Here is a 20,931-nt window from a genome sequence, read left to right as displayed (position 1 = left end):
CCACTTCCTGAAATCCACAGCCAATCAACTTACCCCAGCCTGGTGGTAAAGGCCCAAGTGGATCATTTTCTGCTGACAACATTGAAGCCTATTTAAAAACAAGAGGACTTTCAGTTAGGCCAAATATTATCCAAATTATTTTCTCAGTGTGTTCTAAGATTATCACTAGTCCTGAAGACTATTCATTCTGCAAAAAAAAAAAACCATCATGCCATGTTTAATCTGGTTTTGCTAAGAAACTTAGATTATATGATAATAAGATAGGCTTTCCACACTTGTTTTCAATGCAATGTACCCTCCCTTTCCCTTCCTAAAGCAAACTTGAGTGCTCATACAAAGAGGTGCAGTTCATACAAGTTTTGAGGAAGCATGGATCAGCAGATAAGCACTAAGTTCTTGCTTAAGAACACATTCTATCATAATAAACATTTCCAAGCACAGTGACTACTGCCAGCATAGGGGGTTTTACTTCCTCAATATATGATAACTTCCCTGAATGTTTGGCTATTTTCAAACATTGTCATTTTTTTTTAAATGCAGCTGCATCCATATACGGATGGATAAAATTTTACCAACATACAGTAAGGTTAGAAGAGGAAAAAAAAGGGATTACATTATTATGTAAACACACGCTAAGCTCATAATATACTGTAACCTTGCAGAAGTCCCCAAGTAGCTCCCAAAAATACAAAGCATGGAAAAAACAAAAATAAAAGGCAGAAATCCCACAGACTACAGGATCCATGCTCTGATTTATAATTAAAAGCATCCACCCTTAAAAATTTGTGGACGCTAACTTTTAGTGTGTGTGAGTGCAGAATGGAATTTTGATATAGGGTGTGTTTTCCAAAGAGTGCCTTAGGAACTAATGCTGCTTTATATAGCATTTGCAATACAAAAATATCAAATAAGAGTTTACAGGAGCAAATTCAGGCAAAACAAATCTATGATATTTTTTCTCTGAAGGAGAAATAGATCAAGGATCAGAAGGAAATGCATTAGTTACACTCAAAATCGAGCTGTGTAGTTGCCCCAGCCACCAGCTACTACATGTGAACAGAGAATTTATATATTATTTCAGCAGCAAATGCAGTTAGCCTTTTCTGCTTTAGGAGACCACACAATCACAATAATCCTATAACCAAAGACTTCTCTGTGGTGACTGTAAAAGAATAGTGCATGAAAGGAAAAAGCTGTCTGCCAAGGAACTGAATGTTGGCATGGTTCAGATATTTCCAACCTTCTTAATGGGTCTGAGGATTTGTGTATGGCTGCTGGCTACACAGAGCTGTATATTTAACAGAGCACACTGAAAGACCAGGCAGATTCACTTCCAAAATGACTACAATAAATTAATCCAGGTAAAAATGAAAGTAATTCAAATAACCATATCCCATCTACTTTTCTGTCTTTACATAGTTAAGTTACTCAAGGTAATCGAAACATTCTTTAACTGAAAGTATTCACCTACTTTTTCCTAAAAATAAAAGACAGTCTCACTCAATCTGCTATATAGGCAGAGTCCTGGTATGTCACCAGAGCATGAAAAGGTAGCTATAGTTTGACCTTAACTATTCTAGAAAAAAAGTATACAGAAGCACACTAAAGTAAAAAAAAAACAACCAAAAAATACCACTCTTTCTTCAATAAAATTTCAATTTTCCCCCTCAATAAACTGTGAGTTCTATCTGTGCAACAGATAGTTAGAAACAGAATAGTTAGAAAACAGAATTCTAAAGAGATGCAAGCGGTCAAGTTTTCTTTTCCTTCAGGTATATTATGTCTCACTAACAAATCCTCATTTATTGATTCTAAGGTCAGATGAGACATTTTAAGAAATGGGTCTGTGGTTTTCAGTAAGGGTTATCCTTTAAGGAAGGAAGTAATATAATTTAATTTTAAAAATATATTGTTCACTGAAGGATAAACCTAGCCAAAAAAAAAAATCTTGGCATCAGAAAGGTGAGAGTTTTCTCAAATGTATTATGCAACTGATCAAAGTAGTATACAAGTACAAAAAGTTGGCCAAACAAGAGTTTTTGGCTCTATGTGCTTCAGCTGTGATTCTTGATTTTGCATTAGAAGTTACCAGTGTGTTTAAATACCTGAAGGAGGTCACAAAAAGGATGGAGCCAAGCTTCTCTCACCAAATCACAGTAGCAAGACCAGAGGCAATACACTGAAACACAGAGGATTCCCTCAAAACATCAGGAAACACTTTTTACAGGGAAGGTGACCAACTGCTGGCACAGGTTTCCCAGAGGGGTTGTAGAGTCTCCATCGTTGGAGACATTTACAAGACATTAGTCCTGGATGGCTGGCTCTAGGTGGCCTTTCCTAAGGAGGGACATTGGACCAAATAACCTTAAGAGGTTCTAGCCTTGACCATTCTACTTTTCTCCAATTGCATAAAACAAATTGAATTTGATACACAGCCCTGGGAAAGTTCAGAAAATTAGCGGTGATGCATGTTTCTGCTATTGCTAGGTGACAAGATATAATGTCCAATTCAATACTAAGAGGCTGAGACTTTTTAAATGTAGTATTGCAGCATTCTTTACTTCAGAGGGGAGTGTGAATAAAGCCCATCAAATTTAAACTTAGGTCTGCACATGCAAAGAGTCCTATTCCAATGAAGCTGTTTTAGACTTGTACTTCAAAAGTTTCATCTTTAAAACACTCCAGCTTTTCTGCATGTCACTTACAAAGTTTCTGCGATCAGATCATTTTTTAAGAATCCAAGCACAATTCTTAAAGTGTTTAGAGTGACAGTGACACACAAGCACCATCATTCTTAACTCAGAAGAAACAACTATTCTACTCATCCAGTCACAGATGGGAAAATCTGACCCGAAAAATATTCTCTGTGAAGCTACTCATATTTTCTTCAGGCAGAAGTTAGCAACCATGTGACAGAAATGGAAAACCATATAGGAAATTCCAGAGTAGAACCAGATGTATAACCTTCAAAGTAAAAGAACTGCCACTTGTATTAGTGAAGGAACTCTAATCACCTAAACAGTTTTTAAGGCTATTTAATGCTCAAAATGACCCCTAACAGCATTTACATTCCTTTTCAGTTTAAGGGACAGTTTTAGTTGTACCTTCTACTACTGGCATTAATAATGTTATGTAAAATGCAGTACACAAAGCTGATGTCAGGAAACAAACTCCAAAGGGAGTACTTTCCACCCAAAAGTACTTTCTGATTTTCATCCAATAAAAGGATGATTTCTAACTTTTTTCAAAATAATCAGAATCTAAATTACTGATGCTAAACGTCATTTAACCCTTGTGGTTGAAGAGTTACAAAATCCCTTTCTTTAAAGTTAAATAACAAAAAGTATACCTATACCTCTGTACTAATTTGAAATGTTGTATACTTTACCGAATAGAGGTATCGTTGGTTGAATTGTTGCATAGCTCCCTGCAGTTGATTCCGTTGCGATTGCCATTGCTCAAAGTTCCTCACTGACTCCATCGTTGGTCGCTGCCAAGTTGTCGTTCTGGTGTTGTGGTCCACATAGTAAACTCTCCCACGATCATCAACTCTCCTTTCCCAGCTTTCAAGAAAAACATATGTTAACAGTTAATTCTTTCGGTACTGTTACTAACCAATTTTCTCTTTGCCAAATGCCAAATTCCTAAGTGGTACTTAAATTAACTACTGGAGTCACAGGCATGATTTCATGTTTTAAAGGACACAAAAGTACCTCAACTTAATTGGCAGATGAACAACCACAATATGCATACACAGACTACAAGCAATTGCCTGCTCAAGCTCTCTGTCACCTCATTCTTAACTTTGTAAACACCTGTGACTGCAAGTAATGTTGGCAGACTTCACAAAGAACACTTTGCTGGGAAATCTGAGGTTTGGAACCAGTGCACTACACTTAGTGGTGCCACCTAAATGAAAGCGATCAAATATGCACTATTTCATGCTTAAGTTTTAAAGGAAGAACAAAATACTTTAGTAGCTGTATTTGAACAAGTGATCAAAACTTGTGACATATCCAGTATCAACATTCCTGTAACAACAGCTGTAATTTTATATAATTAAATGAAAGCTAGAATTTCTTAATATATGATACAGAATTCAGTTTTGATGAGCTGCTGTTTGTTTCCAGCAACAAACAAACAAAAATATAGTAAGTTTATCATATTTAATTCAAAAGTGTACATTACCCAGGAGGTAAGGGCTGTGGTCTTTCCCAAGTTGTAGTTCGTGTGTTGTGATCAACATAATAGGTTCTACCATGAGGATCCTTTCTTTGCTCCCACCTTCAAGACAAAGAGACTTGCACATAAGTGAAGATGCAAATACATCCTTGGGACTTCCCACTAAGAATAAAGTACCTTGGCACTGAGTAAAAATACCATGGTCCAAAACCCCTTCTCGAACACCAAAGAAAATTCATAACAGAATACAGATCAGTTACTTCCTATTTAACTGATATCACCGTAAAGACTTCAAAGGATTTAGCACATAATGAGCATACATCAATATTCACAAGCATTTTTCTATGATATTTAAGTTTGGAACAAAGTCAATTAATTATCTGCTCAATGCTTGGATGCTAAAAAAACCTCATTCCAAAAGTGCTTAGAGAGATGCATTCTTTGCATTTCCAAGTTCATGTCTCTCAGAAAATGAGAGTGTTTACATTTTGGAGCTCTGTTCCCAATATCCAACAAACAGCATCTTTCTGAGTGAACCTGAAGTGTGTGCTATCAACTCTTTTTCCTGTGTTTCTATTTCCTATCCTGGTAAATTCTGTATCTGATATCACTCGGGATTACTTCGTTTTGTGAAACAATCTTACACTTAAGATGGAGCTAGGCCAACACCTGAAGTTTCATACTGCTGAGAACTACCACAATGCAATAAAAGTATGTATAAATGGCAAGGAAATCAGGAGAAACATTAGATGAAAAGGCAAATATATATCAACTGTCCACAGTTGATATCTATTTATCTTTCTTACATAAACACTTAATTAGTTCCTAAAAATGCAGGCAGAACACTTGGCCTGCTACTACTAAAGACTACTAAAGGAATTTCTAACAATCTAGTAAAATTAAAATACTCCAGCTCTTCTTAGCACATACCTACATACACATCAAATCTTATTTTTAACTATAACATTTTTGAATTCATTCTTACACAGCAAGCACCTACAGGCATTTATAGACTAGTCATTTTCACTTTGTGCTTTGGTCCCTACTACTAAGAAACAAAGGAATAATTAATTATGGCCCAAATAAGTCTGAAAATATCAAATGTAAAGTCTTCACATCTGTTACACCCAAGAGTTTGTCTGTTAAGATCACAATACCATCTCAGCAAATCAGTTATCAGTTATTACTTTCTGGGACAAGACTAGCCAGTTATAGCAGCAGTACAAATCCCATTTTAGATCAAATAACCCCATCTCAGCCAGCTGACCTGCATTTGAAAATCCCGGTATTCTATATATGCACATTTAGATGACACAAAATGTTAGCATTAAAGCAAAACAACATACCCAGGTGGCAAAGGTTCTGTACTGGCACTACCAGGCTGCTGTCTTACAGGTTCTGCAGATGCACTTGGTGTGGAGGAGGATTCCCTCGGCTTTGCCGCATCTGCTGCTGCACTGTTCTGAGCATTAGGCTGAGTACACTCAGTGGCAGCTGCAGGTTCTAGTCCAGCAGACACAACAGGCAATGCAGAAGTGTGGCTTTCAGAACAACTAGTTGCTTCTGTTGCTGACTGAGGTTCTGCTGTATCATTAGTGCAATCTGCTGAAGACACAGGAGCTTCATCTGAACCCGTCGGAGCCTCAGAGACAGAGGAATTGCCAGCTTCAGGTGCAGAGGCAGATGACTCGCCATTAACTGAGAAATGGGAAATAACATTTGTGTATCAGAATCTGATGAGATTTACTTTGCAAATAACCAACTTCCAGAGTGAATTTTATATATATATATATATATAATATATATGTATGTATGTATATATATACACACATAAAGTTATTTATTAGTTTCTCCATGTCTTGGTCAACTCAATGTTGCACCTCAGTCTAGATTAGCAAGAGGCACCCATCTGCTTTCCACAAAACTGTACAGCCTTTTTTAAAACTCTGAACTTATAGTGAAGTTCAAAAAAGAATCTTAATCAGTATGACATGAAAACAAGTATTATGAGATTACTCTATGAGATCTGGAAAACTAAGAGGCATTTCCTACAGATAATTTCTTTTCTTTTTCAGAGCTGACATACCAAACCCTAGAATTAACCCTACACCTGTGCAACTTGGAAAAAAAATCCCCCTCCAAAAGAGGGATTAAAATATAAAAACTATTATTGGCTAACACAACTTACATAGTTCAATGACTAAAGAAAATTACTTTAGAATTACAAAGTAAATCAATTCTATCTTTTATAGAACAATAAATATGCCATCAAACTGAATCAAGAAAAATCTCGTAAAAGGTTTAAAGCAGGCATGGATTAACAGACAAAGGATGCTAAGAAAGCTTTATTAGTCCCAAGCCCACTTGGCAAACAATACACCAATCATCCGCAGAGCTTAACTGAACAATCTCTCAGCACATCAAGATCTTGTCTAACTTAGACAAGTGACATCAGGTACAGCAGTCTGTAGGACATCCATTAAAAGTCAAGGCCCTATAAAAAGCAGCGCCACATCATTCAGCACTTTCATTTTCTGCACCACTAATCAACATCAAACAGTGACAATTCTTAGCAGCTTGTACCTGTTTTAGAGTTGCAACAATTTTCTAAGGACTAAGGATATGCAACACATGCTTCAAGCAATTTTCTTACCTTACAGTACATTATCACCTTACCCTGCTAAGGGCTGAAACTAATTTAATTCTATATCCTTAACCTTATTGATACACATTTGCAAAATTTAATCCTACACTAGTGCCTATAAAATGTTGTTCCATTATTTTAAAGAGTTCACTTCTTTAATTCTGTCATCAGAATTCAAATTAGCAAGTCAGTTTCCTTAAAGAATTATCACTACACCATATGAATTTTCTTGATATGCATAAGCATAAGCATGAGCATGATTTTACAGGCAACAGATTTTTAAGTTCTATAAAGGCACTACTTTTTTTAACAAAACTTTTCCAGGATAACACACACTGCTTCCAGATGGCGCAAAAGAAATTAACTACATAATACATATCAAGATTTTATATTGTTTCAGCATGACATGAAAACTAGGAGCAATTTGATCACATTTCCTCAAATTTCTGCTTATACTAGCAACAACTTAATTTACACAAGAAAAAAGCCAACTGAAATTTCAACTTCCATTTTAAAAATTCAACTCATCCACATTAAAGAATGAATAGGATTACATAACAAAGTTAGAAGCAAAATAATGAACAAATCATCTGCTCTATTAGTAAGTTCATCTCCAAAACAGATGTATAAAACATTACAACAGATGATTACTTCACCAATTATGCCTAATACAGCAATTTTGGCAACATCACATAAAATTACAATCCTGCTAAAGCACAACAGTGCGGAAAAAAGTGTCATCAAAAAATACCAGAGATCTGTTTTATGCCTTGCCTTAAAAACATCTTCATCCACTGGTAGAGCAGTTGATTACTCCTATATCAATGCCTCAGTGCAAGGTCAGTGATGATTTCATCAATATTACCACTTGAACAAATCAATTATTTTTCAATTACCCTACTCTAATACAGATTTCAAATGGCTCTCTCTGCTGTTGAAGAAAAAGGGAGCAATGTCTTAATAATATATATGCCCTGTAGCCTTGAGCTGAAAAGAGAGGAGAATCAAATAAAGTTCTCCAAACAGAGAAAAGCTTCAGAGAAGACCTAATTTAATCGTAACTTCTTAAAGTTCATAATTCTTTCTGTTATCTTCCAACTACACCAATCTATTATAGAGTTTGACAATCTCTGTTCTACCACTTAGTAACAACTTGCCTATTTCTATTTACAGTTTTCTTTTCTCTCTGCTATCACTGTAATCCCTCCCAAATAGCTGAGAAAAGACAAAGGGCTTACAAAGCATAGTCATTATTAGACACCAGAGGAATGAAAATCAAAAAACGTTTTTTTCAAATCAAAAAACTAGTTTCACTGAACCAAAAGTGAACTGTAGTCAGAATCAATGTTTTGGTGTTTAAGAGGGAAACAAAATTCAGTATTTGCCACTAGCTGTTTTTAAATGGAATTTATGAAAAAAATTGAAGGCATGGAAAGTCTGCAACACATCTCAACTCAGAGCACAGCAGTATTCTGCCTAAATCAGATTTATGTAACGTCAGGAAAAATTTAACCATAGCTACTCAAATTAATTGTGAAAGAAACCTGATTTTTCCCCCATGAAAAACAGTAATATGGTTTCATCATCTGGGACAGAAAAATTGAAGATTTTTGGACACTTTGATCTTCCTTCATCAGAGAAAAGAACTTATGAAAAAGTGTGAAACTCAATATATTTAAGAATGGGTCTACTGCAAAAAAATTTACAGAAGTGGACACACAACGTTATAAATTCAAGCCACATCCTTTCAGTACTTTTGAATTCCAACAGAAAGTTTATCGAAAAAGTAGCTCAACTTGAGATACAACTTGACAAAAAAGCCTCATGGAACACGTTTCCGTAACTCTCCCTTTCTTACCAGTGCTGTTGACAGGCTGAGCTTCAAGTGGTTTTGGTACTGGTGTATTTTTGGGTCTGGCTGCAACATGATTAGGAGATGGTGTGCTGTCTCCATTAACAGCTTCGACACAGAACGTATTCTGTATTACAGAGCTGGAAGGTACTTGATTGTCTATCCCATTAGAAATGTCACAAGCAGATCTTGGTAAAAATAAAAGATTATTTCAGGTTACTATAAGCAACATGTTAAATGGTTACACAACTAAACTAAATGCTACACTAAACCATGCTATAGAAACAAATAAAGAAATGGTGGTAAATTCACAACTGTTTATATCATGGTGTTTGCAGCCTAGATAATTATTTTGGTTTCACACTTGACTGTTAAGAAAAAGGCAAGAATTGTTTTTGAAGATTTCAGATACTTGTAACAGGTAAGAGTTTCCATTCTTACTTTCTCTTTTACTTTTAATGACATATCAGAATTTAATTGAACAGACATGCACCTGCTGCATCTTCCAAAACGGCCTTAGGGACCCTTCCAAAGTGCAGCTATGAGCAGGAAAGCCTTTTCTCTCATTAAGAAAGAGGATGAACTGGTTTTGTTAGTCATATCACTAAAAATACTCATAACATAAGAGAGCAACAAAATTCTCCCTCAGTAAAAGGAAAATAAGATTAGCTTCTCTATGCATTGGCAGGATGGGACATTGTGAGAACAACTACACATAGGCAGCTCTGCGTTTGCAAGGCCACATGGATAAATGTATTTTAAGGGCTTGTGAATGGAAAGTTTTGTTCAGTTACAGTAGTACATTGGTTTTTCACTTAAATCTCTTTCAGAATGCTTAAAGCCATCCACCAGAGACACATATTTTGAAAATTACACTCAATGCCAACTACTTATCACCTCAAGGAGCAGAGGTTAAATAGTGAAATTATTTACTATTTTATCTCACAAAAAATGTCAGAACAGTTAGAAGTCCAACTTTGCGGAGTAAGAAGGGAAGAAGCAGCATTTTCATGCTACCTTACCCAACTCCAAAGGATCAGTATAAACAGACGGATCAGCTCTGGACTACAAACTCAATCTACCTCCAAAAGACATGGAGAGAAGCTACCTTAAATCTTTTCTTCATCTCTTAATTTTAAAATTGCAAATCAACACAGCTGGATAGTTGTGTAGAAAACTGCAGTAAATTAAAATATCAACACCAAAAGCAGGATCCCAGTAAGAGAGATTATCTCCAGCAACAATAGCTGAATGAAAACAAATGATTGTTACTACTGCTTCAAAATAGTATGCAGATGTGTTTCAAATCACTTTTAGCAGTCCCAATTTTTTCTAACGAAAAAGAAAAAAGCAGAAGCACTGTTTTATTCTCACTCAATCATCTTGAGCATCCATTGGGGAAGAGAGACAAATACTTACAAATTCAAAAAAAGAATCAAGTCAAGCATATAAGGACAAATGTGTCCCTGTCACTCAAATGCATAGCAACTGGATATTTTTTCACTCCAGTTAGTGTCAATAACTTAAAAAGAAATGGGTTCACACAAGGTAACTGAGCAGACCAGTAACATTAAATTGATCTGAATTGACCTATTTGTCTTACTAGAGATGAGGGGACAAAAAAATCTACTCCTACTTCTCTCCAGCTAGTCCTTGAGCAGGTTAAAATGGTAGAGAAACCAAGAATTAAGCTCTTAATTGGTCTGAATGTCTTTTTCTTGCTATTTCAGGAGGAAACGCCTTGGCCTCAGTGTTACAAATACTGCTTGTGAAACTCAATACAAATCTTTTAAGTTCCTGATTATGACCTTAAAAAGGCTGAGGAGGAAGTAATTCAGGCTTTTTTTTCCTCTTCCTTCCGTTCAGGTGCTACATTGCAAAAAGCTGCTAGACATTAATAGAAATGGTTCTTAAGCAGCAAAAGAAAATAAATTGAGTAAGTACATAAAAATACACCAAGCTACTGCTCCCCTAATTTCTGCTGCAGCATTTTTATAGATTTCCAAATCAGCTGAACTAAACTATGTAACTATCAAACAAATAAGGTTTCTAAAACCTGTGGCAACATAATTTAGACCTCAACAGATAAAATCTCTCATCTTCAAAACCATTTAAAAAAAACAACAAAAAACCCACCAAAACACAAACAACCCAAACATTTCAACAGATAAATTTGCTGATACACTTCATATCGCATAAAACACAAAAATAAATTCCAACCTGGATGAACTTCTTGCTGAAGCATCTCTGTTTTCATGTACAGCCTCGCCATTTTGCTGAACTTCTACTGAACAGTAAGAAACAAATTCAACAGAAATACTCTATTATATCTGTTTGAAATCTTAATCTAAATATTATCATCTGACTTAATTATTTTAACTTACTGGTTGCTGATGAACTGAGATTTGTAAGAGATTCTTGTTCAACAACCAAACCATCTAGTACAACAGTCAGTTCACCTGTTTGCACCATGCCACTCTTGTTTTCCAAAGAGAGTTTCAATTGTTCTTTCACTTTCTCCACTAAAAATTGAATTCGGGTGGGTAGGGGACAAGAAGGAAAGAAGGGATAGAGGAAAAATTAAATTCTAAATAATATTAAAAGAGATCTTCAACACACAAACATGATATATGCATTTAGATCTATAAAACTGAACACCAGAGATCTTCAAATCAAAGCAGAAATCACTATGGAGGTGTATATATTTACAGCTGCTGTGTGTACATGCACACTTTATTTTTAAAAAGAACTGTCGGTGTACATTGTATATTCTATAGGTATGCTAAAGAATCCATATGGATTCAGTACTTTGTTGTTAATGATTTCCCAGGTCTGCCATTTCCATTAAGCCCTTTGGAAATTATGCACTACTTACATAACATGTGATGGCTTAAAGTCAAACAACTTCTGAACCACACGTCCAAATATTAAAAAGTCACTGGGAACCCTTCATTTTACAACCAGAGCCTATATTCATTTCTCTTAGCACCTTTCAAACCTAATTCTAAAAGACCATTGAAAAAAAACATCTCTTTGAGGAAGATGAAACTGCAAAGAATGCATAGTGTCCTCCCTCAATTTTAAAACTATTTTTAATGAATCCTTTCTAGCATTTGCATAGATTGCAACTCCAAGTATTACACAGCAAGAGAGAATGCCTCAGGTAACCAAAAGTTAAATCAGATATTATTTTTACTGAAAGAAAATTTGAGATAACTGGTGGTGCAGTAAAATAATTCAGTCTGACTGACAAGCAACACACACATTTGTAGAGAGACATATATAATCTAGAGGTAAAACATGCTGAGGATGCTATGTAATTCTCTCTAAATCAACTACTACAAGTACAACAGTTAAAGCTACATGTCATAAATCCAAACACAGTCAGCTAGGAGCTCACATTAATCAGGTTAAAATGGTTAAGACCTTTTAGTATTTGTGCTCTCAGATTAAAAGATTAGTTTTTAAAGACATGCCATCATATTTCCCTCCATATTATAGCATTCCAAGTTAAATTTAAACTAGGCACTTCTATGCATTAAACTAGCATTTCCATTTTTTTTCATGCATCATAAGTGACCAATAAACATGAAAACAGGGGAGGCTGCCATAACCTACTGCCAGATACCCCCAAGCTATTACTTGAAAGAGCAGGTTTGACAGCGTAGTTGGGCAGCAGTTACCAGCAGACACACACTGCTGTGCTACAATGGATTTTAAGGGACTTCAACCCTCTGCAGCAAGCACAAAGCTCCTAAATCTACAGGATTACTGATTTAGCAATACACATTTTGGAAAAAAGTACTATCTCAAAGAAGAGAAGAAACTAACCTACCACTGAATTGTTTAATTAACACATTTCTTTAATTTTTGCAAAGGGTGGTTGGTTTAACTTCTGCTATTTTATAGGTTATCCTCCTAAATCAGATCAGCTGTTGGCTGTAGCTTAATTGAGCTGGTAAGAAAACTGTGAGGTGTGTGGGCAGCAATTTAATAGTTGTGGTATTTAGCAGAAAAAGGAACCAAATTAATGTTTTTGCATTTAGAGGACTTCCCGTTCCGTTTTCATCAGCAAAGAGCCTTTCAAGTGCTGCATTTTAGAATAGGTATCAATAACTAAATTAATTAAGGATACCAGTCAGATTATTCTACTAGTGAATTCTTAGATAATCCACTAAGTGTCTAACTACTGACTTGCTCAAATAAGAAACATGGCACATAAATTACTTTTGTTGCAATGTACAGCAAACTTAGTCAACCATTCCCTGAAAGAATTTGTCAAGCTGTTAGATCCTATCTCCCCATGATCTACAGTAATAAAATGTTAAATATTTTGTTAGAAATTCATAGAAAGTATTTAGAAATACTTTTTTGTGGCTAACATTATTATAACCCAATTTATTCTCATACAGTTTTCTGAGGTAAAAGAAGATTTTCTGCCTAACTATGAAATTCATTGCTGAATCGTAATAATACTGTTGGCGAAGACCCACTCAATACTGGATTCTATTTCAATTTTCTGTAAGAATCAGGAAAATTTAGCTTTTTTATTTTTTTTCATCTTTATCCCCACTGTTCTAAACGTTCACCTCAGGTTTATATATATATAACTTGTGAGAAAGGTTAAGATTGGTTTAGCTTTTAGCTGGAATTCTACTGCCACTCTGGAGTGGAATTTAAAGTGTGGATTCACCATCTTGTTGTACTAAAGAAAAAAAATTTTGAATAGCAAATCAGATATATTCTATTAAAAATATTTAGAAAATATTAGAAGTTACATGGAACAATCAATTTCTAATGTACTAAAAGGAAGATCACAAATGTTTCATTAATCAATGTTTTCTATTGCTCTCTGGGCAGCTAAATTATGAAGGACAAATATCCAGTGTTTCTATTAGTGACTCCAGAGAAGAAAAACTTGAAAAATTACATAGCTTTTCTGAAAGTTTAAATTTTTTTTTTTGGTTACCAAATCTAAAACAGATCTATCAAATTGGTTACTAGCTTGCTACAAAACATTGTATTTCTGCTTTTACTTTCTGCTTTTGCTTTCAGCAACTAATACTCTACTGTTTGTTTCAATAGTATTACACCCCAGTGTTACATTTGAAATGCTCTCAATAGCACAGACATCTCTAGAAGAGACAAGTAAAGATATCAACTGAGAGTCAGTTGTAATTACATGTATAGTTAGTAGTCTGGTTGTCAGTTTGATATATAGATTAGTAGTAATAATTTTACTTTATTCAAAATATCCTTCATGATAACTTACATTTTCTATTGTGTACTTCCAAAGCTTGTCTCAAGTCTACAGTGGCTCTTCCTAATAAAGCATCTGCTTTTAAAGTGTGATGGCTCCACACTCTAAATTCCAGCGTAGTCTGTGGAGTCACATGCCTGCATAAAAAATAAATTTAAAAAAAGATATATACAGATTTTTAAGAATTAATTCTTGTTATTAGGAGTATTTGAACTTTATTCACTTTCTCGTATTTTTTGATATTAATGAAGTGCAGTTTTGTATTGCAAGCGGAAATTTTTAACTAAGAACTGCAAACACTATGATATCTACACTTAGTATGAAACTTAAAGTACATTACTATGATAGCCTAAGGAATTTGAGAAGCATCAGAATAACCTACACTCAGCTCAAATCTCAGATATATAAAACAAATCTTGATTTATGAAAGGCTTACTTCCCCTCTTCCTCCAGAGTTCTAGCTAAAAATTTGCACTATTAAATGTGGAGAAAAAGGTGAGAAGTATATTTGTCTGTTACTGAAAAGAAAAATACTAAGTATTTTTCAAAAAGGAAAAAAACAACAAAGCATCTGTTTTCAAGAAAGAGCCCACTCAAGAGGTATCAACCTGCCATGGAAGTGTTGATAAACATTTTTTGTGAATCCACAAATATATATAAAACCATAAGGCATACTCACAGAAATCAGAGAGGAAAATTCAAATGATGAAGCTAAAGTAAAAACTGGAGGGAAGCAGAAGGTAAAGGACCCAACTGCAGTAATATTACTACAAGCTTTGATATTGATCTCTCCCCTCTCAAGCTATGCTAGGTCCTGGAAAGTAAGTTTTGTAATACAGGGTCTAGTACTGCAAAGGTGGTCCTGGCTGTGCAAAACAGGAGTAGAAGTACTTCACTGCAAAAAGTCAAAGGCCACATATCCATAAGTATTGACCTAATATATACAGAAAGTTGTATCAGCAATGATGAGAATAATAATAAAAACAAGCCCCACTCTCCCAACAACAAGACTAATTCTACAGTCACTTGAACATGTTGGACAAGCTGGATCATTTTTGCTGAAACACAATTTTGATTACACTGCCTTCTAAGGGAGGTCTTAGTAAAAGACCAGCTCAACAAAGTAAAGGAAAAAAATCCCCAACACCTACACTCACAAATATATAGCTGACTCATAAAAGTGAGGGGAATTTGTAAGCCAGAGAGGTCACTTAACCTCAAATACCATTCCAATAGCCAGAGGAAGAGAGGGCCAGAATACCTTAAAAATACATATAAGAGTAAGACCCTGAGTAAGCAATACTCAAGAAATGAGTCTGCTATTACTATGCATTGCAATTTACCTAATTTCTATCAGATCACAAAATCCTGCCAAAGCAAAACTGCCTCCTCAAGAGAAACTCAGGTCCCTGTGAGTATACTGATAGCTCTGTAATTGTTCTAGTTCTTGATCCCGGAAATCATCCTCAGGCCCAAGACTATGTTACTCTCTTCTGCAACACTGCAAAGGGCAAGAACTGAGGCACAGGAAGACCTACTTGCTTCTGAGCAACCCTGGAGTAAGAAAGTGTTCCCAAGCAAAGAGTTCCCCAGAGATGCACCACTCCTTGCTCTCCAGCATTTACTGGAATCTAGCATGGCTCCTACTGCTAGCAAAGCTGGCTATTGCACACAGACATGTCAGATGCTGTGAAATGTACTGGCCCAGGCTCAACGCCACTTGATAGGAGCTATGCTGTTCCCAGACCCAAGTGTGAACCAATATAACCTTGCTTGTGAATAAAGCACTCTAACCAAGTGCAAGATTGCCAGCTCTTCATGGAGTTCTATTCAGGTATAGCTACACCCCTAGCATAGTTAAACCAAACTAAACCACAAGAAGATTAAAACAGTCAAATATCAGAGTAAGGTGCGAGGTAACAGCAGTTTTTGTGTGCACATCCCTTCACTGGGAAGTTCAAAAGAGGAAGTGAGCTTCCTCATAACTGCTACTTATCCAGTTGAGACTTTTCCTTCTAAAGTTGAGAATGACATGGTTACAATTAGTAAGTCTTTGTAGCAATGTATGGTTGAACACAGTGCTGACAAATATCAAGACTGTATCATGTAGTGCCACTGTGTGCAAGTAACATACTCTGTAGGAAAAAAAATATTCTCAAAACATTGTAAGGACTCAGAAAAAAAATCATTTGAGATAAATACCAACTTACATCTGCATTTAGACATCAACAGCCAGAGCAAACTATGTAGGCAGCCAAGCTTAGTAAATATTTGCCTGCAATGTCTGTCTAATAAATAGTATCAAACAACCAAAAAATCTACTTACACTGTCAGCTGCTCATCCCATTTGGGATTTGAAGAACTACTTGATTTTGCTGTTTTCTTAATTTCTCCATCTGCCGTTAATTCCGTGTAGAAAGTTGTTCCAAACCAATTCTTTTTCCGTTTCAGTTTGGCACTAGAAACTAATAAAATACATTGCTTTATCTCTAACAGCATACTGTTGCTGAAAAACAGAAAATGTCCTGCCTACACACTGTATGAAATACTTTGAAAGGCAATGTTTTTCTTCACCTACTCTACTTCTGCTGAACAGAAAGAAGTAAATGCAAAAATTACCATTTTATTTTATTAGTAGCTTTTCTTTTCAAAAGCTACTTTGTCGGATAGCTGAAACCAAGTGTCACATACTCTTTTCCCCACACACTGGCAGGACTGGTTGTACAGACAGCACAATTATTTTAGGGATAAACACTGGAAATAACGTAGGTTGTTTTCTCATTGTTCTCCCTACTCTTCCCTTAACTGAAAAATGCCTAAGTATATCTGATGATGCATCTGAGGCATAATGACACAGACTATTTTTTAGTTATATTTTGTTATGAAAGTCGATGCAGTTCATGCCTATTTCAAAATGTCCCTGTATACAGAGCTTCATTTCATTGCCTGTATTACTGCGTGGTTGAATTTCTGGGTTTACACATCAGTTTGCAAAAATTAAGAAAGATACTCTTAGCTTTCCTCTACTTGAACAGCTTTGCAGATGATCTCAAAGTTTCAGGTAAATATTCAAAAATTAAGAAACACCACTGACCAAAGAAGCTACTTCCACGTCCAAATCAGTGGTCAGTTCCTCTGTGCTCCTGAACATACATCTGTTCTCCCTCTTCCGCGCTCAGTTGAGGAAGTCACTATAAAAACCAACAGCAGCCCAACTGCCAAGATTTTAAATTCTATTTCAGGCAGATAGTGTCTTGAAAAGACCACAAGAATGGACTCTCAACTATATTTACCTGCTGGCTCTGCCTTCTCTCTAATTCCTCCCTTGCTTCACTGTGGTTCTTGTCTCCTCCACTTGCAAACTAAAACAAGGCTGAGTAACTTCAGCCATTTGAAAATAATTCTTCCCCGTTCCTTTCCTTTATGGTACTTGCTAACTCAATGTGGAAGGTTACTAAATTGAAAGGAAGACATATTTCTGGATTGCAGTATTCTGAGACATAAACATTAGTCACTTAAAAGTTAGTGGGATGCAACCATCCAAGGTTCTAAAGGAACTAGCCATGGACTTTTACTTGTTTTAAATAAAAGGTGCAAACTTAACTTCCTCACATTTGAAAAGCCCAGTCTTAGTAATACATCATGGGTCATAAAAGGCAACTGATAATGATGAAAGCTGGATTGTAGTAAACTAAAACTGCAATTCCACACACAAGTCATATTTTTTTATCTCAAATCATGATATATTTTTAAGCTCTGAAAACCTCTACTTCTTCCACATTTTCCTCCACAATTTACTTTCCAAAGGAAAATACAACATTTATTAAAATACAGGTATTTAGTAATGATATTCAAGCTTCGTCCTAATTTCCCCTTTTTTTTGTCTGATTATGTTTTGTTAGTAAGTTTTGAGTCCCCAAACATAAAAGGAGACCATGATCATCTTTTGGTTAGGACATCTTAAAAAAACTATGAATAAGGATAATAATAGCAGCAATACTTCCAAAAGAACTAACAAGACAAGATCTCACCAAGAATGTTTGAACACATACTGATGGCAAAGCATGCCTACAACATGTTGTATCTGTCCAAATTCAAACAAGTCACCACTCCATACAAATTCTTTGTTTGCAAAATGAGTCTATGATACTTGCTGCCTTTATAAAACTGCTTTTTAAGTATAGTTCTTGAAATAATTATAGCTTCTACAGTAGCATAAACAAAACTGCACATAATTATGCAGTGTAGGTCAGCAATACTACAGTCCCACACTCCTCTGCCTCCTACTACTCAGAATGCCACTGGCATTCATTCCTGTGATCCTGCAATAAAGATTAGGTTTAGAGAACTAAACCTTCAAAAAACTAACCACAAACCTTGTAAAGACTTCTTCCCATTTGAGCCCTGATCCAGATTTCTTGGAGTCAAAAGAAGTCCCAGTACCAGAAAAATACAAGACTATTTACATAAGGAGGAGCTCAGCACAGGATAAAAAATTACCATCTCTGTAGACACAGATCTGAAATTAAGGGTCATTTGTGTAAGTCAGTTTACAGTTACATATATACATTCACTCTACAGGCAGCTCCATCTTTGCTATTAGTCATTGCCAGTTTCGATGATTCATCACATTATTGAGTAATGTGCTCCTTACATAAAGTTAATAATTTTTGAGGCTCCTCTCTTATCTAATTTAATAAAATATCCATTTGGGGGACTCTTCAATGATATATTTTTTCTCAGATAACCTGGCCATCTTTGGATCATCTAGTAAGATGCACCTTTCTTTAGATGCAGCCTTTATTAAGACGTGGTATCTTATTCATGTTTTTCCAAAATTTTTTTCAGGATAGCTTTAATATATTCCTAGCCATGCATCCATTTTTACTTCAGCATTCCCAGATTTCTCAAAATCCCGGGAAAGCTCAAGTTAGTTCTCAATGGCAAAATAATACTTATACACATAAATACACATATATATATATATTTATGGTAGGTGTATTTATGTACAGTATCTTACCTATGTGCTGGTAACATTTTTACTTTTAACTGCTGTAACACTGTCACTATTAGCTATTGTTTACTTAGATGCACTTTGCTTATCTTCAAACTATCAGGAAGCCTCAGTTCTGTTCTGCCATCCCACAGACAGAGTAGCTAAGACTGACAACAATTGTCACATCTTTGACCAGTCCTTGTCCATCGGTAGCAAAATGCATAACCTACTTGGCCCATTCAACAACTACTGAAAAAGTGTCCCCAGCACAATCAGAAAGTTCCAGGACTGTTTTCCAGAAATTTCCATGGATACTGGGATGGCTTATTTCTGCCTCAAACTATGAACACCAGCAGAGCAAAAGGAAAAAGGTGACTTCACAGCAAATTGTAACTGGATAGAAGGAAAAACATTCAAATTGACATGGTTTATTACAAGCTGGTAATCTACAGACTTTGAGATACTGAAAATTCACCTGGACAATATAATGAGCAACCTGATCCAACTTCAAAGGTAGTCCTGCCTTCATCAGAAGAGTGGACTAGGGAATCACTAAAGGTCCTTTCCAACATAAGTTATTCCATAGGTCTGTTAAGTCTATCCGGTGGCCCTAAGGATATTATATTCAACAAATATTTACCTGATATTTAATGAAAGAACTTAGTCTTCTGAAGGGCTAGCAAATTTTGTGATCTCCTCCAGTTCTCCACCTTCACTACAACATTGTACCTATTTTCAGCTTGGGGTTCACTACAACCACCGACGTTTTTCCTAGAATTTCAGTAATCTCTGTTCCCTCTTCAGAATACATCTCATTAAGCACTTGTTCCCAAGCAAAATTTCTTGCAATTGTCTGTACTGTTGTACAGAATACTTTTTTTTTTATTTTGACGATTTATTAAACTCTATCATGCAACTCACTGGATAATCTCTATTTAGCCTCAAATCATCTATATATATTATAGTCACATTATTAACTGTAACATTCATATCATTAATTAAGATATTAAATAGCTCATTTTTACACTCACTTCCAGGATTGCTTTTGTAGAATATGTATGTTTTCCTGTAAAAATCTCTATGACACAAATCACTACTTGCCTGTTACTTGCATCTGTAATCTTCCATTACAGTTGTGACTTGTATCAGATCTTGGTGAGGCTGTGGCCATGTCAGAGGTTTAGGCTTCAGCCTAAAAAAAGCAAACAAGATAGCTTATTAAAAAGTACTTATCTCTGCATGTCAGCTACAGCTATTAAATAAAATGTTCAACTAATCAAGAAGTTACCAAGTATTATTTAGGTACAGCAGAACACATTATTTCATAACAGCAGCTAAAAAAAGCAATCACTTTGGAAATTTGTCCCACGTTACACCTCTAAGGATGCCAAGACACTTCAGTAACATATATATTTACATAGCTTAGAACAACTGTGTAAGGCAAGAATAGAAATTCAGCTGTGATATATCAATAATTCTCTCTCTAGAAGACATACTTATGGTCTGATTTCAGATAAGCTGAGCACCAACAATTTGAAATGAACAAAACGTTTGAAATGTTTACATGCTTGAAAATCATGCTGTCACCAGAACAATACACTCAAGCAGTAATGACAGCAATTCACACAAACGTTTGCATTCTATCCCTAGATTTGCCACCAGCTTCCTGCCCCACTGCTATCCACCCACAAATTGCTTCCCTCATCTATTGAGACAGGAAGCACTTTACAAAGATACCCAGCTCACCACTCAGCAACTAAAACTGAGTGTGTCAGATCCCAGCTGGGGCATCCCAGCACATATCCGTGCAAAGAGCATCACTCCTGTCCTTCTGAACTACTACTACACCTGAAACACATCCAGAAGGAAAACATTCTGTTTCTATCAGACAACTACTTTTCACAAGAAAAGAATATATACATGTAAAATAGATTTTCCCTGATCTGGATGAACTTCCACATATTTCCTTCTGTGAATACAACTGGTTTCAATAACAA

General features: G+C 35.6%; 1 protein-coding gene across 2 annotated transcripts in view; it reads right to left on the bottom strand.

The window, feature by feature from the left end:
- WWP1 (WW domain containing E3 ubiquitin protein ligase 1) overlaps nucleotides 1-20,126 on the bottom strand; it is a 36,213-nt gene extending 16,087 nt beyond the window's left edge. Inside the window, exons 1-10 of one of the 2 annotated variants that reach the window (XM_005422877.2) lie at nucleotides 20,036-20,126; nucleotides 16,265-16,403; nucleotides 13,951-14,075; nucleotides 11,063-11,200; nucleotides 10,899-10,965; nucleotides 8,685-8,866; nucleotides 5,529-5,880; nucleotides 4,189-4,284; nucleotides 3,389-3,563; nucleotides 34-88 (exon numbers count right to left, since the gene is read on the bottom strand). In XM_005422877.2, the coding sequence (XP_005422934.1) occupies nucleotides 34-88; nucleotides 3,389-3,563; nucleotides 4,189-4,284; nucleotides 5,529-5,880; nucleotides 8,685-8,866; nucleotides 10,899-10,965; nucleotides 11,063-11,200; nucleotides 13,951-14,075; nucleotides 16,265-16,403; nucleotides 20,036-20,105 (1,399 nt within the window). In that variant the 5' untranslated portion in view covers nucleotides 20,106-20,126. The remainder of the gene's footprint in view (nucleotides 1-33; nucleotides 89-3,388; nucleotides 3,564-4,188; nucleotides 4,285-5,528; nucleotides 5,881-8,684; nucleotides 8,867-10,898; nucleotides 10,966-11,062; nucleotides 11,201-13,950; nucleotides 14,076-16,264; nucleotides 16,404-20,035) is intronic. The other variant, XM_014307790.2, reaches the window with a different exon arrangement.
- Between the last annotated feature and the right edge of the window lie 805 nt (nucleotides 20,127-20,931).

The sequence above is a fragment of the Geospiza fortis genome, unplaced genomic scaffold, assembly GCF_000277835.1.
Source record: "Geospiza fortis unplaced genomic scaffold, GeoFor_1.0 scaffold7, whole genome shotgun sequence".
Taxonomy (NCBI): Eukaryota; Metazoa; Chordata; class Aves; order Passeriformes; family Thraupidae; genus Geospiza; species Geospiza fortis.
This window is presented reverse-complemented; position numbering and strand designations above follow the sequence as displayed.